Below are 26,282 nucleotides of genomic sequence, written 5' to 3'. Positions count from 1 at the left end.
TTCACCAAAGTCTGCTGCCACATGTTGGAGCAAGATGGCTGCTGATGTTCCTCTGATATTCAGTCTTCCTCTTTGTCTTACAGCTCTGTGGTTCCAGCTTCTTCTAATATCAGCTGTATTTTGGGATAAGTCTCATCTCTCTCTGGGCTCACCTGCTCTTTTCTCTCCACAAGGTCAGCTGTAGACTATCAGGCTCTCCAGGCTTTGTCTTTCTCCCAGGGACTCGGGTCTCTCTGTGCTCAGATGCTCTGCTCTCTCCCATATGTTTACTTCTCAGGCTCCAGCTCAAAACTCCAACCTCCCTTCTCTGAGGTGAGGTCTTTCTGTAAGTCCCTGCCTGCCAAGGGGGCAGGGACTCAAGGTCCTACTGACGTGGCCCAAGGAAAGCCTTAATCATTTAATCAAATAAAAGGAAACCTCTGAATCCAATATGCCTAATTCCTCTGAATCTAATATGCCCAGAGGAAAAGACCAGTTCACCAACACAATCCAGTATCTATTTTTGGAATTCATAAATTATACTGCTACAGGAGAAAGAGAAGAAGGTTTGGGAGGCAAGATCAGGAGTTTGGTTTTGGAAATATTAAATAAGAGATGCCAATGAGATATAGCAGTGAGGACATGAAGAAGGTGGTTAGATGGAGTTCAGGAGAGGTTAGGGCTAAAGATAGAGCCATGAGTTTTCAGTATAGAGGGGTGTTTAGAGCTATGGGACTGGATTAAGTCACCAAGAGAATGGACAGAAATAGAGAAGGCAAGAGGTTCAAGGACTGACCCTGCAGGGGAGAAGAAACCAGCAAAAGAGATGAGAAGAAGTGGAGTTCTGGAAACCAAGAGAAGAAAACTTTGTTCATTTTTACAAAACTCTTGAGTTCAGAAACAAAGAAATAAACTAGTTACTCAAAATGTCCAAAACAGAATTTACTATTTTTCCTGCCAAACCTGTTGCTCAGAACATGTTCCTCAAATTGGTCTTGACAGTCATTGTTGGTTATTCCTTCTCCCTCATTCCCACATGTATCTGAAGTCCAGGAACTTCTACCCCTTTATCATTATGTGTAAGAGTATATACGAAAGAGAAGGAGAATGAGCAGAGGGGAGTATCACTCCAGACCTGCTACTTCTGCTTTAATTATGGCCTTCATCACTTGTGGCAGAACTACTGTAACATTCTCTAAACTTGTTTCTCTGTTCTGCTTCTGATTTGTTTTTCAAACGGTGCCAGAGTGTCATTCTAAAATGAGAAATGAATAGGTTTAAAAAGAAAAATCCTCTCAAAATGTAACAGGTAGGCTTGTGACTGCAGATGTCAATGGAGCTCAACATCAAGGACCAAAGATTAGTCTCTAGGGCAAGGGAAGGAACGTAGAATTTGACTCAGGAGATTTGGGTTCAGGTTCCAGATAAATGGCCTGCTAGTTGAATATTCTTGGGCAATTCACATAACCTATTTGTTCTTATAAACTCAGCTCAAGGTCACCTCCAGGAAGCCTTCTCTATGTGGATTTAGACAAACTGCCCTCTTACTCCGGTAATACTGTATAAGTGCCTTTATCATGGCACTTGTTATGTTGTACTATAATTGCTAATTTATTCCTGCCTCCTCTACTAGACTATAACTTCCTTCCATTTCCATTGCCCAGCAGAATGCCTGGCATGTAGCAGGTACTCAGTAATGCAGAATGAATGCATGTTTCCCAACTTCAGCTTCCTCATTTGTAAAACAGGATAATAACATCTACTTTTCAGGGTTCCTTTGAAATTTACATAATACATGCATATTAAAAACTTCATAAACTATAACTCATTGTATAAAATACATGTTGTTTGTCCTCCACTGCTTTATAAAATAAAGTCCAAACACCTTAGCATTACATTCAAGGTCTGGAACAATCTGCCACCTTTTTACCTTCCTTCTGGTTACTCCCTGCACTACTCTATATTATAGCCAGCTCAGCAACATTTAAAACACACCAACTTCTTTTATATCTTCTATCATTTTATATTATACTTACCAATCTACATGTCAGTATCAATAATGTAGACTATTATTTTTATAATTATGTTTGAAGTAGTAGAATCCACTTTAGCCTACTAAGCATTTTCCTATCTTCTAAGTCTCTTTCCCCCATCCTAGCCAATATTCCACTTGGCTACTAATGTATTTGAAAACATGGGCTTCATTATATTTTCAGTGGCTACTCATCACCTATTGGATACAATCACCCCCAGTAATACAAGGTTCTTCATCATATGACTTCCTTCTGCCACTTTATCTTCCTCTGCTGTTCCACTAATAGTCTTTGGGACAGAGTACCTACAGTACTTGCAGTTTTACCAAGATGTTAGGCTCTCCCAACTTCTATGCCATGACACGTGTCCTCTGCCTCTAATGTCCTCCTTTGTCTATCCAGTGAATGCCCTGTCATCCTTAAGATGTAACCTCTTTTGTGAAGCCTTCCCTGAAATATTCCTTGGCAGAATTAGATGCTCTTTATGCTCTACCTACCTTGTCAATATGTTCTCTTACGGTGTCTGCCATCTCTACTAGCCTGTAAACTCTTTCCGCGTAGGGTTTGTGATTTTATCGCTGCGTCCTCGATGCTAGGCCGGATGTTTGGCACATAGTGGGTACTTACTGAAGATCTGCTGAATAAAATCAATGACTGCCTGGCAATGGTGTCCGAGTCTCTCCCGGGAGGCACTCCATCACTGCCTTTCACATACTCTTCTCATTTCTGGAGACTATTAAGTTCTTTGTCCTTGGAAGTGGAAATCTGGTTAAAATTACACTAGTAACACAAACTGTAAAAATTTATTCTACAAAAGTAGGATTAGTGCAGGGCCACAGCCCGGCAGACTGTGAAATGAAGATACGCGCTGTCATTCCACTTGAAGCCTCCCAGACACGGGGTTTTAAATCCCCGTGCAGTCAACTTGCTCCGAGGACAGGGAAGAGCGGGTAATAGTTTAAGGAGCGGCCGGAAGTGAGAGGGCGGAAATGAGGAAGCGGAAGCGGGGTGGGGCGTGGGTGCTTGATGCTGATTGGAGGAGATGGATTGGCCGGTGCACCGTCTCGCAGGGGTTTGAATTTGAGCGGGAAAAGACCGCGACAGCTGCAGCAACTGGAAGTTCCCCGCAGGTAATGTGCTCTGGTTTGGAGGTGGGGGTAAGGAGGGGCATGGAACCGCCTGCTTTCATACCGCCTCGTGTTCTGTGCGGTCTTCAGCTGGGTGGCCATGGGAGGGCAACGAGGCCGTCACAGAGGGTGATGCGGCTCGGTCTGCCTGAGACAGTGTGACGCCATCATGCTCCTCCCCTGCCTTTGGAAGCTTCGTCGTGATCAAGACTTCCCCTCGCACTAAACGCACTCTCTGAGGGCAGTTGCTGGTCTGATTAATTGGTGTGGCCCAACTGGTATAGAGTAGTCATCCTGAAATAGTTGTTGAATAAAGAAATGGATTCCAAGAAAATACCCCGTCTTAAGGAGGCTGTTTCTCCTTTAGCCTCTACCCCTTATTTCTTCCTCTTATTAGCCCAATCTGGTAATTACTCCTTATGCTGCAAATGAGGGAACCAAGGTTCAGAGACATTGTTAAGTCTTAGTTAGGAAATGGCAGAGGAGGACCTCAAATCCATGCTGCTGAGATCCTAATTAAAGTAATGGGATGAGGTATGTGAAGGCCCCAAATAAGATTACTGTGTGAGTACATGGTGAGCATTCAGTAAAGGGTAGCCATTAGACTGTGTCTTGTGCACCTGTTCTCCATATTCTAGAATGGAGCCTTCCACATGGTAAGCTCTTGAAAATTATTAGCTGAATGAATGAATGAATGAATGAATGAATGAATGCAATCAGTGGAGTCCATAAAAGTTTTCCCACCTCTTGCAGTGTTCTTTCTATGAAATCTGTAACACCCCTAATGCCATGGCATTCTTTGATCATCCTCCCATAACAATCTTGGCCAGAGCTTTTTTCCTCCTGAGTGGAACTCATCAAAAGGTGACCCCTGTGCAGATCAAGGGCTGCCCTCTTCCAATAGCTCCACCAGAAATGTATCTTTCCAGATATGCTGCTGGGCACTCAGCTGCTTAGATGCTGTTGCTTAGATGCTGTTGCCATTATTGCCCTAAGTCTATGAATAAAGTCATTCTCCTTCTCAATCCCTGAGCCTCAATTCTGAAATCCAAAAAGGTTTGAAAACCAATTTTTTTTCCCTAACTCATTTAATGGCAAAACCTGACTAGAAATCAAGCGAGGCCATTTTATAGTCTTAAATTATTCCATTTGGAAATATTTCATTGCAGACATTTTAATGTATTTGTGCAGTTGCCCACCTGTACTGTGAGTATCATCTAACATTTAGCACAGGCACTGCATTACCCTCCAAAAAATTTGAATTTCATAACTCATCTGGCCCCAATGGACTGGGATAAGACATTGTGGATCAGTAGTTTAATGCCACTTGATAATTTACATGATTTCCTGTTATGATTCAGGTAAAGTGGCAGGGGGAGGAAACAGCCTTGCCAAAGCATTGTGGAAGTGGACAGTTCTAAAGCAAAAATTGAGCAGTTTCTTCCCCCTCATCATTTGCTTATTTTGGAATTATTTAAGGGAGAAAGCTATAAACATTTTAGATAGAGGAACCATGTTTTATATTCTTTATATCCTCCACAAAGCTGTGCAAGTGAATCGTTACTCAAGAAATATTTGTTGGTTGATTTGAAAAAGTTTGCTCAAAACTCCAGAATTTTACTTGACAATTCATGTGCTAGATTATATATTTTAAATGACATGTTTACGTCCAAAGCTGTAGAATCAGTGCAGTTTTATTCCAAGATAGAGTCATTCATCAATATGGCCATTCACCCAAAACGTGTTTCTTGAGTACCTACTATGTACCAGATACCTGTTGGGCAATAGCATTACAGTGGCAAATAAGATGGGCAAGGTCCCTGCCCTCAAGTAGCTTCCAGTCTGGTGTTGGAGAAGGGCAATGAGCAAATGGACAAATACATGAGACATGATGCAAGATCATGAGACAAGTGCCACAAAGAAAATAAACTGGTGCTGAAAGGAGCATGATGGGGAGATGTAAGTAGTTAGCAAGGTTGGTGAAGACCTCTCAAAGAAGGTGAGAAGGTAACACAGCCTTGTGACATGAAATACCCCACTTCCCTCCTTTTCTAAATATTGTAGAGATTTGGGATAGCCAGAAAACAGATGATGGAAATTTGGTCTCGTGGGCACTAATTTTGTCTCAAATGTAACATTATTGTAATTAAAATCTCAAGGTTATTTGATTGTATGAGTAAACTGAGCATTTGTATGTAATCAGATATCTAAAATACATAATAAACTGACTTATCATCTACAACTAAAAACAATTAATTGAACTCCTTGATGTCTGAAAAGACATCAGTGGTAGAATGGTATCTTACATATTTTTTGTTCATGTCACAAAGTATTGCAAATGATATTCACTTATCCAGTCTTTTTTTCTTTGTGGTTTTTCTACTAGTTGGGAATGTATTTAAGTCTGGTATGGTATCGAGCCCATCCATTTTAAACTACTATGTTGAATAGAAGGATATTATTTTGATATTTTTCTAGGACAGAGAATTCATCTAAGGAAATGTTTTCCAAAAAAAGTTTTTTAAAATGCAGATTAAAGACTATCGGAAAACCTAAAAATTAGTATTGCCCTTCGAAAATATAGATACATAGCTATCCAAAAAGAAAAAAAAAGAGGTTCTAATGACTGCTGTTCAATTCCAACAAATGATTCTAACAGGTTTTTTTATATATATATATACACTTGTGAGGAAACAGATCAATATTTGTTCCTCTAGGCCAATGCCAAATAGCATCGCTTCTTTGAGTGAGTGTGGTAGAAAGGAAAAAAGGAGAATAGAAAAAGAAAGTCCTGATGACTGAAAATTTTAATAGCTTACTGAAACACATTATAAATCAGGTTTTCACTGCAGGAGTAAGTCAGATAAAAATGCCTATATCTGAAGTGCAAACAAGAAAAAATCAGAAACTTATAAAAATACACAACTTCCCCTTTTTTCTGTGGGTTGATGTTAGTCTCTTTCTGAGAAATCGTAAACCAAGACGTTTTCTATTTTGCTTATTTGAAGATGTGTTTTACTTTTATGAAAAAGGGTTAGGGAAGCAGATGTGGCTCAAGCAAACTGGGCTCCTGTCTACTATATAGGCAGTCCAAGCTTTGATACCCAGGGCCTCCTGGTGAAGGCAAGCTGGCCCATGTGGCAAGGTGGCCCAAGCAGAGAGCTGGCGCAGCAAGATGATGCAACAAAAAGACACACAGAGGAGACACAATAAGAGACGCAGCAGACCAGGGAGCTGAGGTGGTGCAAGAAGAACGATCGCCTCTCTCCCACTCCAGAAGGTCCCAGGATCAGTTTCTGGAGTCGCCTAATGAGAATACAAGCAGACACAGAAGAGCACACAGTGAATGGACACAGAGAGCAGACAATGGGGGGAGGGGAAGAGATAAATCGATCTTAAAAAAAAAGGTTAATTATCCCCTTCTCTATTTTTTAAAAAAGAAGTGATAGTTCTTTTAGGGTGCACCTGAAAATTTTTGTCTTCCTCAAAAATACAAACAAATTAATCAAGTCTGAGCTAAGGGTTAAAAATATTAGGAAGGAAAAACAAAACTAAAAATAGCAAACACATTTGTTATTAGTTTTAATAGTTTTTCTTTTGTATGTGTGAAGTTTCTCTAGTAAAACCTGATTATAGATTGTCTAGACTTCATTGGGTCTGGATGCTTGTCAGGACTTGAAATCAATTTGGTACACTATCTTGGTGGCAGAAGGCAATGATCCACTAAGGAAATTGCAAACTAATTGATCCACCTTAATGCAAAGTAATGAAAGAGGAAAGGGAATGGTTTCATGTGTGTTGCGAATTGACCATTCACAAGCATCACTTAAGGTTTTGGGCCTGCATACCCCCTTTTAGTGGTAAACATTACTTTGTCAATCTAAATGGGCCTCTTTTTGTGTGCTAGTTTGGAGAGCTGACAGACACATGCTGATCACTCCAGGTTTTAGGGAAATCCTTACCCTATTTGAATCTTACTGTTGACACTGTTTAACCCTAAGCTCAAACTTCTTTTTCTTTTTAATTTTTAAAGTCTTTTTTTTTGATAGATATATATTTCACACAAAATGTTACATTAAAAAATATAAGAGGTTCTCATAAACCTCACCCCCCCCAACCCCACTCCTCCCACATCAACAACCTCTTTCATCATTGTGGCACATTCATTGCATTTGATAAATACATTTTGGAGCACTACTACATCACGTGGATTATAGTTTACATTGTAGTTTACACTCTCCCCTAGTCTATTCATTGGGTTATGGCAGGATCTATAATGTCCTGCATCTGTCCCTGCAATATCATTCAGGACAATTACAGGTCTAGAAAATGCCCCAATATCATACATCTTCTTCCCTCTCCCTGCCCTCAGCAACTCCTGTGGCCACTGTCTCCACATCAATGATACAATTTCTTCCATTGTTAGAGTCACAATAGTTCTATAGTAGAATATCAGTAAGCCAACTCTGATCCATATTTTATTTATGTATTTTTTTTTTAATTTTATTTCTCCCCCCCCACCCCAGTTGTCTGCTCTCTGTGTCCATTTGCTGTGTGTTCTTCTGTGTCCACTTCTATTCTTGTCGTGGCACCGGGAATCTGTCTTTTTGTTGAGTCATCTTGCTGCGTCAGCTCTCCATGTGTGCGGTGCCACTCCTGGGCAGGCTGAACTTTCTTTCACGCTGGGCAGCTCTCCTTATGGGGTGCACTCCTTGCACGTGGGGCTCCCCTACATGGGGGCACCCCTGCGTGGCACGGCACTCCTTGTGCGCATTAGCACTGCATGTGGGTCAGCTCCACATGGGTCAGGAGGCCCTGGGTTTGAACCCTGGACCTCCCATGTCATAGGCAGATGCTCTATCCATTGAACCAAGTCCACTTCCCTGATCCATATTTTATTCCTCCATCCTGTGGACCCTGGGATGACGATGTCCACTCCACCTCTAAATCGAGAAGGGGCTTAGATCCCACATGGCTGATGGATGGGATTTTTCTGCTTGCAGTTGTAGACTCCCTCAGTTCCCTGGTGTGGTGGTCGACCATCCTCACCTCCCTGTTAGCTGATCTGGGTAAGTCCAATGAACTGGAGAGTAGGTGTTGCAACTCTGCTGAGGCTCAGGGCCCAGCTGGCACCTGGACAGTCCAGAGATTTAAGTCTCCTGAGCATATACTGACCCCAGCTCCAAGCACAGATTCAGTAAAAGTGACTGTATATCAAACTTCTTTTTCTAAAGCTGAGTAAAGAAATTAATTCACCCTTTTCCTAGAACTTACCAGTCCTATCTGGACTAAAATATTGCCTCAGGGTACTGTGCGTTAGCTGTGGAGTCCCCTGAAATATAAGTATTTGTCTTAATAATTGTACCCAGCTCCCCCTTTTTAGATTAAGGAGAAAGCAGACATATCTAGATCTGATTCTAAAGACTTGTAGTTCTGCAAAGAATACAATCATAGGGTCACTTGGTCAATCTACGACTCAGTTTTCATCATCATTTAAAATATTTTCCAACCATAATATTTTTGTACGTGATCTTGATATCTGTTAGAAAGAAAGCTGCACCTGTAAAAGAACAAATGCTCACCTGATTGCAGAGGAGAAAGGAATTTTATTAACGATCTTGCAAGAATGTGTGTGGGACCCAAAAAAAAAAAAAAAGCACACCAAACAGCAAGAAACACAAACTAACATGCAGGTGCCTCCCCTGTTCTCCATTGATTAGGTACTTCAGGGATTACAGCCTATCCGAGAGGACTAATTAACTTACGAGGGTTCCCACTCTGAGTCACTGCTCCCGTACCCTACATTTTGGTGGGCTCAGCTCTGCTTTCACTTCTGGTGCCACTTTTCAAATTCAGTACCATTTTTCACCATTGGCCCTGCTCTCACTTTGACCCTACCTTTGCTTTGGCACCACTTTTCAAATTCTTGGTGCCAAAGCTGCTAGAACCCCTTTTCCTCTCTCCTCCAACTGTAGAGCTGCTCAGGCTTCACCTTTATGTGAAAATTAAACTTAACCCTTTCCTTCCATATCTGAGCCCAAATTCCATTTTCTTATACTAACCTGTCCACTGTCCATGTAATGCTTTAATAATTGTTGCATGGTATAATGTTCAAAGAGGTTGAAAAGTATTTTCTTTGGCAACTTTTAGGGTTAGAAAGATCACCTGTATTTCTTTAAATGCTATTGGTCAGTCTCTAATAAGGGATTTTCTCATTCTCATCCTAGGTAAATTTCTATAGTAACCTTAATTGTGGCTGATATAAGAGAGGGGATAATTTAGAAACCACATCTATACTTTTCAGACTGATTTGGTATTCTACAAACATTTGAAAAATGTTTAACTTACTTTTTTTATGCTTTCCTTTGCAGGAAATTGATACTTTGTCAACATGGAGATCCATCATTTGTATTTGGGAACAACAGAACTGGGGACCAATTACCTGTCAAGAGTTTTGTAAACTGATCTCATAAATTCCTATTCCATTCCATCATCCTGCATCTGACCTTCAAACTTGTCTTACCTATGGCATTCAGGAGGCAAGTAAAAAACTTCGTGAAGAATTACTCAGATGCTGAAATAAAAGTCAGGGAAGCGACTTCTAATGACCCGTGGGGTCCTTCAAGTTCTCTGATGTTAGATATCAGTGACCTTACTTTCAACACGATTTCTCTCTCAGAGATTATGAATATGCTATGGCAGAGACTTAGTGACCATGGGAAGAACTGGCGCCATGTATATAAATCCCTTACACTGATGGATTATCTTCTCAAGAATGGATCAAAGAAAGTTATTCACCATTGCAGAGAGGGCTTCTGTAACCTTCAAACCCTAAAAGAGTTTCAACACATAGATGAAGCTGGGAAAGACCAAGGTAACAGTTAAAGAAATTATATGGTGTGCCAATAAAAATTAAGGATTTGGGATGAATCATTTAACACCAGGAGCTGGGGAAAAGATGATGTTAAATGTACTACCTACTTTTCCTCTGGGACAGTTATGGTTTCCATTTCGATCTTTAGTGTTCATCTCTCAATGAGTAATAGAACTATATATATTTTTCTCAATAGGGTATGTAAAACTAACATACTTAGGTTTTGGATAAAATGATACCTTGTAGAAAACGAATAAAGTGAATAAAACAGGAGGCATGACAATTTGGTCTAATAGTGTAACTAAGTCATAATTATAATTAGATTGGAGTTTAATCATAAACCTAAGGAAGTATTTCCAAAGATTATAGAATCATCAAAGATTATATAGATCTTAACCTTTTTTGTTCCACAGACCCCTTTGCCAGTCAGGTGAAACGAAAACTTCTGTATTTATTGCATACATTCATAAGTGAAGGAAATGCTAGATTTCAGTTAGAGGTCAGAGAAAATAAAGATAATAAGTTGATTTTTTCCAGTTCAAACTCATGGACCCCCTGAAATCTTTTCCCAGACCCCTTGATCTAGATGGAAATAGTTACATGGAATAAAAAATCCAGGTCATAAAATAATTCTGTCACGAGGAGAAGGTGAAGTAGGGAAGGGTATACAGAATCCCGAGATGACTCAGTGCCCGATATTCTACAATGGTAAAAGAATTAGCATTTCTCCCCATTGAATGTAAAATTATAATTCAGTTTAAAGTGAACAGTCTTATGAATTATGGGGAAAGGATAAAATTCATCACAGTCTCAGTGCTAAGTATACCTTTTTGAATTTAAATTATTTTTTTATTATTTGTAATATGCTTCTGTATGTATGGTAATTATCTATTGGAATTTTATTAGCCAGACACTCCGTATCCTGGAATATGCTGAATAATTTATCAGACTGTCTATAATACAGAAATATAGTGAAGTGTGCTTATATCTTTTCCATATTTTTCAAAATGTATTGTTTAAATTTGATAGTTTTTGCCAACAGTTTGTATGGTGGTTAAGATTTTAATGAATACTGGGTACATATTTCTCAATCTTTTGAAAAACCACATAAACAAATTTTCCTAAAGTAGATAATTACAAAACCTAATACAGTCTTTATTCATTGTCATACTAGACCAAATACTTTTTCACTACTGTACACAAATCTTTCAGAGAAAAAATGCTTTATGCTCTTGTATACCAGAAACAAAGTATTGGTGACTCAGTGGCACACAGGAGTTGACTTAGAAAGCAATGGTAGCTTTATATAAATGTTAAATTTCTTGAACTTGGTAACTGCTCTTGAGGTGGTTTCGTAAGTGAATATCCTTGTTCTTGGGAAACATACCTGGTGGTATCAGGGGTTCAAGGAGCACGATGTATACAACCTACACTCAAGTGTTTGGTAAATGAATTGACAGATAGACAGATAGATGAATTGATAGATGGATAGACAGAATGATATGGAAGGTGTGGCAAAATGTTAATATTGGTGGGTCTGGATATCTGGGTGGGATTATGTTGGGGTTCTCTGAATGGGGATCATATTTTTTTAACTAAAAAACAATGGTAAGACAACTATTAAGTAAAAATGGACATAGTAAATTTCATAGAGAATTGAATATATTAGATTGTAATAATTTTAAGCATGGCACTTTTGATCACATATACCTCCTTTCTTAACATACATTAAACTTCAGAACCACTTGAAGGAAAGTATTTGTTTGGATAAGCCTGGATAATTCTATGGATTTAGTAGTAAGAATGAGCATTTTACTCCTAGATTGCCATTCTTTTTTTTTTTTAAAGATTTATTTTTATTTATTTCTCTCCCCTTCCCCACCATCCCACCCTTCCCCCCAGTTGTCTGCTCTCTGTGTCCATTCGCTGTGTGTTCTTCTGTGTCTGCTTGTATTCTTGTCAGCGGCACTGGGAATCTGTGTCTCTATTTTGTTGCGTCATCATGCTGCGTCAGCTCTCTGTGTGGCGCCACCCTGGGCAGGTTGCACTTTTTTTCATGCTGGGTGGCTCTCCTTACAGGGCACACTCCTTGTGAGTGGGGCTCCCCTACACGCGGGACAACCCTGCATGGCATGGCACTCCTTGTGCACATCAGCACTGTGCGTGGGCCAGATTGCCATTCTATTTTGGTACTGATTGGTATTGACTTTAAACAGCTAGGACATGAGAATTGTCTTGGTGAGAACTTATTTCATGGTTTTTGTTTGTTTAAGATTTATTTTTATTTCTCCTCCCCTTTTGTTGTTTGCATTTGCGGTCTGCTTCCTGTGCCCATTTGTTGTGTGCTTGTCTGGCTCATTGTCTTCTTTTTTTTTAATGCTTGAGCCATCTCTGTTCCCCACTTGTTGTGTCTCTCATTGTGTTTCCTGTTGTGTCTCTTCATTGCTTCATCTCGCTGTGCCAGCCTGTCATGTCAGCTCGCTGTCTTGCTTTCTTCTTTAGGAGGTACCAGGAACCAAACCCAGGACCTCCCATGTGGTAGGTGGATGCCCAACTGCAACTTAGTGCTAGATGGAGTAAATACTTCCCTATGTTTTAAAATTGAGATATGATTCACATAAAATGAGCCATATTAAAGTATACAATTTTAGTGGGTTCTAGTATAGTCACAATATTGGGCAACCATCACCACTATTTAATTCCAGTATATTTTCATTACCCTGAAAGGAAACCCCTTACCCATGAGAAGTCACTCACCATTCCCAGCCCTTAGCAACCACTAATCCCTTTTGGTGTTCATAGATATTTTCCTATTCAGGACATTTCATGTAAATGGAGTCATACAATATATGGCCTTTTGTGCCTGCCTTATTTAATGTAGCATGTTTTCAAGGTACTTCATTCCTTTTTATGGATAACTAATATTCCATTGTATGGCTATAACACATTTTATATATCCATTCATTAGTTGTTGAACATATGGGTTGTTTCTATTTTTTGACTATTATCAATGCTGCTAAGCACATTTATGCACAAGTTTTTGTGTGACTATGTGTTTTCAGTTCTCTTGGGTCTATAATAAGGAGTGGACTTAGTGGCTTTTATGGTCACTGTGTTAAATTTTTTGAGGAAGCACCAAATTGTTTACTATAGTGGTGGCACCATTTTACATTCTCATCAGAAATGTATGAAGGTTCCAGTTTCTCCATGTCCTCTACACTTGTTATTTATTTTTGAGTTAATTTTTTATTAAATTATTATAATATTTAGTAACTATTGTATTAAATATTACATCAAAAATATTTAGGGATTCCCATGTACCTCACCCCTTCCCCATCCCATACTTTCCCCAATAACAACATCTTTCACTAGTGTGGTGCATTTGTTACAATTAGTAAACACATATTGAAGCATTGGTACTAATCATGGACTATAGTTTACCCTTTGCACTGCACAATTTTATAGGTTTTGGAAAAACGTATAAATGGACTGTAACCATCATTGCAATGTCGTGTAGGACAATTCCAATGTCCCCAAAGTACCCTATATTATGCCTATTCTTCCCTTTCCTTCCCCTTAAAACCTCTGGTGGCCATTGCCTTTATACCAATGATACAAGTTCTTCCATTGCTAGAATAATCATAAGTCTACTTAAAATCATGGTTGCATTCCCTCCTTATGTTTGTTCATTCCTCAGTCTTGAGGATTTTGGGATGGTAATGCCCAGTTTCTGATTGAGAGGGGTCTTAGATCCCATGGGGCAGATGGACAGACCTGTCTTACTTGCAGTTGTAGATATTCTCTGTTTTGGGGGATGGGTGTTTTCCATCATCATCCTTCTGTTAGTTTTCCTGGAAGAATCCAGTGAACCAGAGAGTAGGTGTTGCAACTCTTTCTGAGATTCAGGGCTCAACTGGCATATGAACAGATCAAAGATTTAAGTCTATATTTAACGACTATAGTGCTAATTATAGGTTCAAATAAAAGGGATAGAAGAGTCATGTGTAGGGAAAATTGTAAATGAGTCTAACTCTGTTTCATTGGGGAATAAATATTTCAAAGTAAGGCTCACTGATAAGGTATTGAATTCCTGAGATTGTCTACCCTGCCTGTAGTGTCAAGGTGTCTCTGGAGTCCTTGGGAGCCCTGCTGTTTGAGGCACTGTTTACTGTGGCAGTCAATGAGGTCCTGCTGAAATATGCTGTTACTGTTTTTCTGATCATAGCTATTCTAGTGATATCTCATTGTGGTTTTGATTTGCATTTCTTTAGTGACTAATGATATGGAGCATATTTTCATATACTTATTGGCCATTTGTATATCTTATTGGGAAAATGGCTACTCAAATCCTTTGATCATTAAAAAATTGGGTTATTTGTTTTTTATTGTTGGGTTGTATGAGTTTTTTAATATATTTTAAAAAGTACATCCTTATGGGATAGATGATTTGCAAATATTTTATCCAGTTCTGTGGGTTCTCCTTTTACTTTCTTAATAGTGTATTTTGAAGCACAAAAGCTTTTTATTTTGAAGTTCAACTTATCTATTTTTTCTTTGGTTGCTTGTGCTTAGATGTACTTTGCATATCTAAGAAACTATTACCTAATGCAAGGTTATGAAGATTTAGCCACATGTTTTCTTCTAATAGTTTTAGCTCTTATATTTAGGTCTTTGATCAATTTTGACTTAATTTTTGTGCATTGGTGTGAGAAAGGGGTCCAACTTCATTCTTTTGTATGTGGATATCCAGTTTTCCCAGCACCATTGTTGGAAGGACTATTCTTTCCCCCATTCAACGGTCTTGGCACCTTTGGTGGTAATCATTTGACCTTAGAAGTATGGATTTATCTGTTTAGTAAGTATTGAAATTGCAAAGTGTAACTCCTCCAGCCTTGTTCTTTTTCAAAGTTGTTTTGGCTATTAATGGTCCTTTGCATTTTCAAATGAATTTTAGGATCAGCTTTTTGTACATTTGTAAATTTGTACAAAAGAGGAGCTAGAATTTTGATAGGGGTTGTACTGAATCTAAATCATTTTGGGGAGTATTGCCATCTTAATGTTAAGGTTTCCCATCCATGAAAGTAGAATGACTTTCTATTTATTTAGGTCTTTAATTTCTTTTAATAATTCTCTGTAGTTTCCAGTGTACTAAACTTGTACTGCTTTTGTTAACTTTATTCCTAAGTATTTAATTCTTTTTGATGCTATCGAAAGTGGAACTGAGTTCTTAATTTCATTTTTTCAGGTTGTTCATTGCTAGTATGTGAAATACAACTTATTTTTGTATATTGATCATGTATCCCACAACCTTGATGAACTTGTTAGCTCAAATAGGTTTTTTTTGGTGTGGATTCCTTAGGTTTTCTATATACCAGACCGTATCATTTTCAAAAAAAGATTGTTTAAATCTTTCCAATCTGGATATCTTTTATTTCATTTTCTTGCCCAACTGTCCTGGCTAGAATGTCCAGGACAGTGTTGAATAGAAGTAAACAACCTTGTCTTTTTCTTGATTTTTAAAAAAAAGATTTATTTATTTATGTATTTCTCTCCCCTTCCCCCCCTACCCTGATTGTCTGTTCTGTGTCTATTTGCTGCGTCTTCTTTGTCCACTTCTGTTGTTGTCAGTGGCACAGGAATCTGTGTTTCTTTTTGTTGCGTCATCTTCTTGTGTCAGCTCTCCGTGTATGCGGAACCATTCCTGGGCAGGCTGCACTTGGTTTCACGCTGGGTGGCTCTCCTTACGGGGTGCACTCCTTGCATGTGGGGCTCCCCTATGTGGGGGGACACCCCTACGTGGCACGCAGTTTCACACAGGTCAAGGAGGCCCAGGATTTGAACCGCGGACCTCCCATGTGGTAGACGGACGCCCTAACCACTGGGCCAAGTCTGCCACCCTTTTTCTTGATTTTAGGGGTAAGGTTTTCAGGCTTTTACCATTAAGAATGGTGTTGTTTTTGAGTATTTTATGGATGCCACGTATGAGTTTGAGGAAGTTTACTTCTATTCCTAGTTTAAAAGTTTTTATGATGAAAGTGTGTTGCAATTTGTCACATTTATCAATATCTATTAAGATGATCATGTCTTCCCCCCCTTTTTTTCTATTAATATGGTGTATTACATTGATTGTTTATTGTATGTTGAACCAACTTTGCATTCCAGGATAAATTCTAATTGATCACAGTGAATATCCCATCTCTGTCTCTCTGTCTCTAGCCTCCCGTTACCTGTTTTTAAATTTTTTAACTAGAGAAGTTGTAGGTTTACAGAAAAACCTTGTAGAAAATAATGTTCCCTTATACCACTCCCCTATTAACACTTTGCATTAGTGTGGTACCTTTGTTACAATTGATGAAAGAATAAAAATTATAATTACACTATTAACTATCATCCACAGATTATATTAGTGGGTATTTTTTCCCATATACCACCCTATTATTAACAACTTGCATTAATGTAGTACATTTTTTTATAATTTATGAAAGAGTATTTTTATAATTGTGCTATTAACTACAATCCATTTTTACATTAGGGTTTACTGTGTTGTACAGGCCTATGTTTTATCTTTTAATTTTTATTCTAGTAACATATACAACCTAACATTTCCCCTTTTAACCACATTCACATATATAATTCAATATTGTTTATTATACTTGCAATGTTGTGCTACCATCACCATGATCCAGTTCCAAAACTTTGCAATGAACATGAATATAAATTCTGTACAAACTAAGCATTAACTCCCCATTTCTTATCCCCATGTCAGCCCCTAGTAACCTATATTCTAGATTCTAACTCTATGAGTTTATTTATTCTAATTATTTCCTATCAATGAGATTGTATAATATTTGTCATATTGTGTCTGGCTTATTTCATTCAAAAGTAGCCATTCTAGTGAGTGTGCAATGGTATCTCCTTGTGGTTTTGATTTGCATTTCCCTACTAGCTCATGATGTAGAGCATCTTTTCATGTGCTTTTGTATATCTTCTTTGGAGAAATGTCTGTTCAAGTCTTTTGCCCATTTTTTCATTGGGTTGTTTGTCTTTTTATTGTTGAGTTGCAGGATTTCTTTATATATTCTGAATATTAAACCCTTATTGAATATGTGGTTTCCAAATATTTTCTCTCATTTTTGAGTAGGTTGTGTTTTCACTTTTGTGACAAAATCTTTTGCACAGAAGTTTTGATTTTGATGATGCCTCATTTATCTATTTTTTGTTGTTGTTTATGCTTTGAGTGCACAGTCTAAGAAACCATTGTCCAACACAAGATCCTGAGGATGTTCCCCTACATTTTTCTCTACGAGTTTTAAAGTCCTGGTTCTTAGATTTAGATCTTTTATCCCTTTTCAGTTAATTTTTTGTATATGGTATTAATTAGGGTTCTTTCATTTTATGCATATGGATATCCAGTTCTCCCAGTAACATTTGTTGAAGAGACTATTCTGTACCGATTGAGTAGACCTGGCAGCCTTGTCAAAAATCAGTTGGCCATAGATGTGAGGGTCTATTTCTGAACTCTCAATTCGATTCTATTGGTCTATATGTCTATCCCTTTGCCATGCTGTCTTTTTTTTTTTTAAGATTTATTTATTTCCCTCCCCTTCCCCGTCCCCTGACCCCGGTTGTCTGTTCTCTGTGTCTATTTGTTGGGTCTTCTTTGTCCGCTACTGTTGTTGTCAGCTGCAAGGGAATCTGTGTTTCTTTTTGTTGTGTCATCTCGTTGTATCACTTCTCCGTGTGGGTGGCGTCATTCCTGGGAAGGCTGCACTTTCTTTCGCCCTGGGCGGCTCTTCTTATGGGGCACACTCCTTGCGTGTGTGGCTCCCCTAAGTGGGGGACACCCCTGCGTGGCAGGGCACTCCTTGCGTGCATCAGCACTGTGCATGGGCCAGCCCCACATGGGTCAAGGAGGCCCGGGGTTTGAACCACGGACCTCCCATGTGGTAGACGGACGCCCTAACCACTGGGCCAAGTCCGCTTCTGAGGGAGATTTTTCCAGGGGATGTGTTACATTGCCATGTTGATGATATCACCTATTTATTTTTAATATACTTTATTTTTAGACCAGTTTTAGATTTACAGAAAAATTATGCAAAAGTACAGGGTTCCCATATACTGCCCCCACAGTTTTCCCTAGTATTAGCATATTGAATTAGTGTGCTACATTTGTTACAATTGATGAATCGATATTGAACTAAAGTCCATGGTTTACATCAGGGTTCACTCTTTTTTTTAAAGATTTATTTATTTCTGTCCCCTTCCCTGCTTCCCCCCTCTCCCCCATTGTCTGCTCTCTGTGTCCTTTTGCTGTGTGTTCTTCTGTGTCCCTTGTATTCTTGTCAGTGGCACCGGAATCTGTGTTTCTTTTTGTTGTGTCATCTTGCTACATCAGCTCTCCGTGTGTGTGGCGCCATTCCTGGGCAGGCTGCACTTTTTTCACACTGGGCGGTTCTCCTTACAGAGTGCATTCCTTGCACTTGGGGCTCCCCTTCGTGGGGGACACCCCTCTGTGGCATGGCTCTCCTTGTGCGCATCAGCACAGCGCGTGGGACAGCTCATCATAAGGGTCAGGAGGCCCTGGGTTTGAACCTTGGACCTCCCATGTGGTAGGCAGACACCCTATCCGTTGGGCCAAATCCGCTTTACAGGGTTCACTCTTTTTGATGAACAGTTCTATGGGTTTTGACAAATGCATAATGCCATGTATCCACCATTACAGAATCACAAGGAATAGTTTCACTGCCCTAAAAGTACGCTGTGCGTCACCTATCCATGTCTCACCTACCCCTTCTGAACTCCTGGCAATCAATGATCTTTTTAATGTCTCTATAGTTTTACTTTTTCCATACTGTCATATAGTTAGAATCATACACCCTTTTTAGACTTATTTCCTTCACTTTAGCAATATGCATTTAAGATTCCTCCATGTCATCTCATGGCTTGTTAGCTCATTTCTTTTTTTCACTGAATAATATTACATCGTATGGATGTACACCATATCCATTCACCTGTGGAAGAACCTCTTGGGTGCTTCCAATTTGGGGCAATTATGAATAAAGCTTCTATAAACATTCATGTGCAGGTTTTTGTGGACAACAGTTTTTGGCCCATTTTTGGTTTTGATAATGCTATGCTTCTAAGTCCAGAAATTGCAAAGGCATCAATTCCATGAGGATTAAATTTGTTCCAAAATAATGAAAACAAAATGCTAATTAAAATTTTGTATCTCCAATAATTGGGTGAAAAGGGGCAGATTTTAAGAAATGATTAGAATATAATCATCCTTATAATTTATAGATCAGTTGTTTTATCACAGTACCGAGCACTGTGATGTTTTTATGATTTTATAAGTGGAGAGAAAGGAACAGTCCTTGCTGAAATGAGCTTATGAGCTATTTGGGGAGATAAAATAGATAACCATACAATTACAAATATGCAGACAAATTTATTCATGTAGTTATACCTTTTATGTGTACAAGGTGTGGTATATGTAGATATGTTTAAATCCACCATCCTAAAGGTCTCTAAAATTCCTAACAGTTGGGCTTAGGAGCAAAACAGTAAGCTGCAGTATACTATGCTAGACTTCGTAAAAACTCTCAATTTGTTAGCACTAAAAGAGCAAGAAAAATACAAATTAAAACTGAAATGTCAATAAAGCATAGTATATATGCATGCCCATTTGTTGATTTTTGAAGGAACATTAGCTATTGATAGGTAACATTGTTACACATTATTCATTAATTTAATGAAAATTTATTAACTAATGAAAAAGGATTCCATTGAGGACAACTATTAATTTAATATATTTTACAAGTTTCTCTTTTTTATGTCTTTCATAATGAATATAATATATTTGAATAATAGCTCTTAGCGAATTTAATTTATATATTTAATATATATTTAACTTATACATAAATTTATATAAAATTATATTGGGGATACATGCACAAAACTTTGTTCCTGATGGAGGGTGCAGTCAAAATAGTTTGGAAACCATTAGCCTTCAGAATAAAGTCAGGCCCCTCACTGTGTTTCCAGTCTACCTTTTCACTCTTATTTCCTGGCATGCTCTCTCTAGATGACTTCAGTCTAGCTCACTGCAACACTAATGTATTATGGGTTTGTACTGAAGATGTTTCTTCTTCTCTGGAATAGTCTTTCCTTGCTATCTGCTTATTGAACTCCTGCTTGCCCTTCAAATCCTTCCTGAGAGGTCTTTTCCTCCGTGCCCCCAACTACTACTTTTTCTTACTGGGTGGAATTAATTGCTGCAACCCTTTACTCACAATGTCAGAATGGCGCTTTTCATAGTTTATTTTATTTTGTTTTTCTATATTGCCTTAATTAGATTATGAGGACACTTACCAGACCTTAGCCATATTTTTACCACCAGGCCTTGGCACCTAGTAGATAACCAGTTGATGTTTACTGAATGGAAGTCATAAAAAAAAGCAGGAGATTTGAGGAGGAAAATCTGATAGTTAAAAAACCCTTTGATAAACATGGTTTTATTGAATCAGAGAAGGAAAAAAGGTAGAGAGTGAAGTCTATACTGAGAAAGCAATATATATCTGGGGCCTACCCTGGGTAAATGAAGGTTCCAAGAAGAGACAAAAAAAAAGAAAGTAAAAGATAGTATAGTGAAAAAAGACTTGTTTGCTTTCTCAGTGGGTCTTTACCCTTGGCCATTCCCTTGGCCTGCTGGGCTCTTCCCCAGATTCTGCCTGGCTCTCTTCTGCCTTTCAGGTCTCTGCTCAGAAAGTCCCTCCTGAGCGAGCCTTCCATTTCTGCACTTTTCCCATAAAAGCAGCCCCATGCTTCTTTGCACTGGCAGGCCCTAGCCACTTTCTCTGTTTTACTTTTCTCAATAGCATTTCCCATCTGATATGGTGCATATTTTATTTTTATTATTTTTTCCTTGTCCATCTCCTCCTACTAGAATGTAAGTTTCATGAGGGTAGGACATCTTATGTCTGCTTTCTCCATGCTCTATCATGAACATCTGTAACAGTGCCTGTCACACAGGACATGCTCAGTATTTAAGACAGTAATAATACAGGGAGTGAGAAAAGATGAGAAACACAGGATAAACATACTTTTAAGTAGTATGGTAGTTACATTTTCAAATAATATGTTGAATATATATTTCTTCAACCTTTAGACAGCTGTTCAAGCAAATTATCTCTAAATTTAAGGCAACGAATCCTCTTGTTAAGCTGAAAAAAAAAGTATGAAATGCAAATATGTGATTTTCCCATAGTTTCCAGATGTGAGGGACATTCTGTAATATATTTATTGTATTTTATCTAGTTTTCAAATTAGCAATTGGATACATTTCTTTAAATTTAGGAGTACTTCACCTGAAACAGTGTCTAGAAACTATAGAAAAACATTGAGGGAAGCGAATGTGGCTCAACTGATAGAGCATCTGCCTACCATATGGAAAGTCCAAGGTACGATACCCAGGGCCTCCTGGCCCATGTGGTGAGCTGGCCCACGCACAGTGCTGCTGTGTACAAGGAGTGCCATGACACCCGGGGTGCCCCCTGTGTAGGGGTGCCCCATGCACAAGGAGTGCACCCCACAAGGAGAGCTGCCCCATGCAAATAAAGCACAACCCACCCAGGAGTGGTGCTACATATACAGAGAGCTGATGCAGTAAGACAATGCAACAAAAAAGAGACAGAGATTCCCGGTGCCACCTGACAAGATTATGCAGGCGGACACAGAAGAACACACAGCGAATGGACACAGAGAGCAGACAATGGGGGAGAAGGGAGAGAAATAAATAAAAGAAATCTTTAAAAACAAAACAAAACAAAAAAGCATATTGAGTATATTATTTGAAAATGTTACTGACATAAGTGTTTTAAAATAAATTTATTCCATGTTTTCCAACTCTTTGGACCTTCTGAATTAGCAAACATGTTTTTTAGCACTTAACTATTTGACAGGTACTGTTCTGAACCCTTGGCATAATATATATTAACTTGTTTAATATTCACAACCCTTTGAGATAGGTGGTGGTGTTAGCCCCATTTTACAGATGAAGAAATCAAAATATAAACTATACCAAGATATCTAGTTTACATAGTGGCAGAGGCAAGATTGCAGTCTAGGCATTTTGGTTCCAGAATTCATGTTCTTACCTACTATAGTGTGTTGCTGACTGACTGACTGACTGACTGAATGAGTGATGTTTTCCCCGTTCTCTTCATTCTGGTTACTCTTCTACTCTATCCTATCAACATGCGTCTTGTTTCCAGACCTGATCAAGCATTGAACCAGTTACATACAGCAGGATGGAGCAGATAGATAGAACCTGAGAACTACAACTAGCTATGTTCATCAATCTGGGTCAGGAACAGAGCAGTTCACATTTTCTGTATCTGTTTCAGTTTTTTAGGTCAAGGATGGTACAAGAAATATGCCCCTTAAACTCTTGAATTGTGGCTTAAAATGTTCTTCACTCAAGTCTAACTAATTTGATGGCCTTGGGCATATCATTAGACCCACTTGGCATGGCTGGGCCAGTATCTTTTATCTTAGTTTCAGGACACATCAAAGCTTAGGCTCGGCCTCATCAGAATGGATGCCATGTTACCCCAGATGATTCAGGATCCCCAGTTGATAGTCCTGAATTCCCTGGACATTCCCTGGACATTCCCAGGCAAAGTCTGACATTCTCTCCTTTATGTCTGCAGTGTCTGGATACCGCTCTTATAACACATTTATATCCATGTCCATATCCCTTGCAAAACTGTGAATTTATTAAGAGCAAGAACAGTGCCTCCAACATTTAATATATTACCTGGGGGTAGGATCACTCAATAGCTCTTTGATGAATGGATGATTAATACCTTAATATTTTCATGCCTATAACAAATTTATGATAAACATTTTTTAGGAAGATAAGAAATGTAAATGTCAGTGTTGACTAATAATAAAAATTTCCATTTCTTTACTAGAAATTAATTTTTATTAATTTCTAAGTGCTAACAGTGCTTTATTGAATATAATTTACATACTATATATGATTGTATTTGTTCTTAAACTTCATATTAGTAGTATTATATAATAGGTATTCTTTTGATTCTGTCTTCTTTCTCCCAACATACTGTTTCTGAGATTTTTCCAGGTTTTTGCATATATTAGTAGTATCATTCCCTTTTATTGCATATATTTAATGCATATATTGTGTATATTCCATTGTACGAATATACCACACTTTGTTTATCCATTTCCTGTTGTATTTGTGTCATTTGTAGTTTCTGGCTATTACAAATAAAGCCACTATAAACATTCTTGTGCAAGTCTCTTTTGGCAATATGCATTCAGTTCTATGGTATATGTACTTAGGAGTGGATTTTCTACACCACAGAATGGGTATATATTTAACGTCTTTGACATTTTACACATCCACTGTCACTTAGGAACATTTGTTGTTCCATAGTCTCATCAACCCTTTGTATTGTCATTCTTTTTAATTTAGCCATTATGGTGAGTGTGTATGTTATTTGAGTTTGGTTTTAATTTGCATTTCATTGATGACAAAAGTTGTTGAACACCTTTTCATGTGTTTTTTGGCCATATGGACATCTTTTGCCTATTCAAGTGTTTTGCCTATTTTTAATTTTTATCAATTTTTCATTCTTTTTATTATTGATTTGTAGAAATTCTTTATATATTCTGGATATTAGTTGATTGTCAGATATATATATATCACAGATACATCCAAGTCTGTGATGTATCTCTTCATATACTTAATGATGTCTTTTTTTTCCAAGATTTATTTATTTATTTCCCCCCACCAGTGTTTTGCTCTCGCTGTCTATTCTCTGCATCTGTTGGTTGTGTGCTCTCTTGTTGGAGATTTGGACCCGAAGGGTATCGGGAATGAAAGAAAAAGAAAAGGGGGAAGGAACGAGCGAGAGAGCTGGGATCAGGGGGTCTGCGAGTAATAACTCCTCAGACAACTTTATTGTTTACAAGGGGCTCTCTATATACCCCAGTCTACGTGACAACAAGCCAGAACACGTAGCCTACGTGACAATAAGCAGGAACATGTAGCCTACGTGACATCAAGCAACATGCAGTTAACTATCAGCATTATCCATAGTCTAAAGAATTTTAAAAAATCTTATCTCAGGGTACAAAGTCTAAGTGTTCTATTCACTACAAAAGGTATGGGCTCATCTTTTCTTTCAGCCTTTAACAGCTTCATCCCATTTGGTGGGAACTCTTAATTATTGCATTCCTTAGGGTGCAAGCATAGCCATGGAGACAGAACTAGAATGGAGACAGCCCATCTCTCCTTGTGAGGCCACTGTGCCTCAGTTTCCAACACTCTCTGTGTCTGCTCATCTTTTAGTATGCACTGGGAACTGAACCTGGGACCTCCCATGTGGGAGAGAGGTACCCAACTGCTTGAGCCACATCCACTCCCTTAATGATGTCTTTTGATGGACAAAAGTTTTAAATTTTCATGAATTTCTTTTTAATGCTTTTTATGTCTTGTCTAGAAATTTGACTACACCAAGACCATGAAGATATTCTTCTCTTTTCTTCCAGAAGTTTTATAGCTTTAGCTATTTAAGGCAAATATTTTCTCACGTGCAAACCTTGTTTCCCCTCTTTTTTCCCCTCCTCGTTTCCTGTAAACAATATAGAAAGTGTCCCATGGGCCCTGGCCAAGACTGAAGGAACCAGGGTGTAATAAACTTAATCAGAAGGCACCTGGTATGCAGGGCAGATAATGCTGGTCAAAACTCTGCCGTGTGACCATGAGGGATGGAGCTGTTTGGTAAAGCCCCAGCGTCTACACCAAGAGGACCCATACACATTGCTGAGCACGATAAGGAAGTCTTGTGGTCTCACATGGTTTGGCTCTGTGTCTCCTTCGTTCTCCTATATAATTGCCATGTAACCTGCATCATGTTGCAGAGCACTGCTAAGGGTCTAGCTACTGCCCTGGATCATGTCTCATGTCTATCAGCTTCCCTAAATAAACATTTGCATAATTCTCCTGAGTCTTCCTGAAGCATTCTTTGGGCTCCTGAGCAAGGGTGGTAACACCCTGGGACCGGAGGTTCTATTTCTGCAACATCACACATAGGTGTGTGATTGACCTCAAATTAACTTTTGTGTATGTTATGAGGGTTAAAAAAGTTCATTCTTTACCATATGATATCCAGTTTGAGCATTATTAAATTTTAACAATAGAGCATTTCCATGTGTATTGACTCATTTGGTTCATACAACATCTTATGAGAAAAGAAGTATGTATATTATCCTTATTACAGAGTTGAGAAGCTGAAGATCAGAGAGACTGAGTTATTTAGGTAAGGTTGCACAGCGAATTAATGGCCGAACATGATCCGATCTACTATATCCTGACACTATCATTATGCTATGCAGCTTCTCCTAATTCAGATCTTAAAAAACAGCCAAAGGGTGTTTCACTGTACTACTAGAATGGATTTAATTAAGATTATCTGGAAAATATTCAATGGAATGGGAAACCTTTTTCATACCACCAAATTATTTATTTACACAAATTGTGTTGTTTTAATAAAACCAATTCAGATTCTTAGAAATGTGTGCATTATAGGTTTATGTGCTATTAGGTGAGCCATGAAATTGCAGTTAATTTTATTTAAATAGGCCATTTTATATACACACACGCATCTAAAATTTTTTTAAAAAGGTTTGCTTATTTATTTCTCCCCCCTTCCTCCATTGTCTGGTCTCTGTGTTCATTCGCTCTGTGTTCTTCTGTGTCTGCTTGTATTCTCATTAGGTGGCTCCAGGAACTGATCCTGGGATCTTCTGGAGTGGCAGTCATTCTCTTGTGCCACCTCAGCTCCCTGGTCTGCTGCATCTCTTATTGTTTCTCCTCTGTGTCTCTTTTTGTTGCATCATCTTGCTGCTTCAGCTCTCTGCATGGGCCAGCACTCCGTGTGGGCCAGCACTCCATGTGGGTCAACTTGCCACATGGGCCAGGAGGCCCTGGGTATTGAACCCTGGACCTCCTATATGGTAGGCAGAAGCTCTATCCATTGAGCCATATCCGCCTCCCAAAACGGTATAGTTTTTTAAAAAGAAGCACATTTAAAAGACTAATTTCAATGTTAAAAAGTTATGTTCTAAAAGTTATTTTACTACAGTTAACATTGCTGTCATTTTAGCTTTTCAGTGTCATCATTGCTCACTTAATTAAATTAGGTACTTCCCATTTATATCCATGGCTGATTTATGTATAGG

General features: G+C 38.6%; 1 protein-coding gene across 1 annotated transcript in view; it reads left to right on the top strand.

Moving 5' to 3' along the window:
* Window positions 1-3,085: 3,085 nt before the first annotated feature.
* Window positions 3,086-26,282, top strand: part of ENTHD1 (ENTH domain containing 1) — a 147,505-nt gene continuing 124,308 nt past the window's right edge. Inside the window, exons 1-2 of the mRNA XM_004447832.3 lie at window positions 3,086-3,142; window positions 9,511-10,013. Coding sequence (XP_004447889.1) covers window positions 9,665-10,013 — 349 coding nt within the window. The 5' untranslated portion in view covers window positions 3,086-3,142; window positions 9,511-9,664. The remainder of the gene's footprint in view (window positions 3,143-9,510; window positions 10,014-26,282) is intronic.

The sequence above is a fragment of the Dasypus novemcinctus genome, chromosome 12 (genome assembly GCF_030445035.2).
Source record: "Dasypus novemcinctus isolate mDasNov1 chromosome 12, mDasNov1.1.hap2, whole genome shotgun sequence".
Taxonomy (NCBI): Eukaryota; Metazoa; Chordata; class Mammalia; order Cingulata; family Dasypodidae; genus Dasypus; species Dasypus novemcinctus.
The sequence above is the reverse complement of the archived record's forward strand: the minus strand, read 5'-3'. Positions and strand labels throughout refer to the sequence as shown.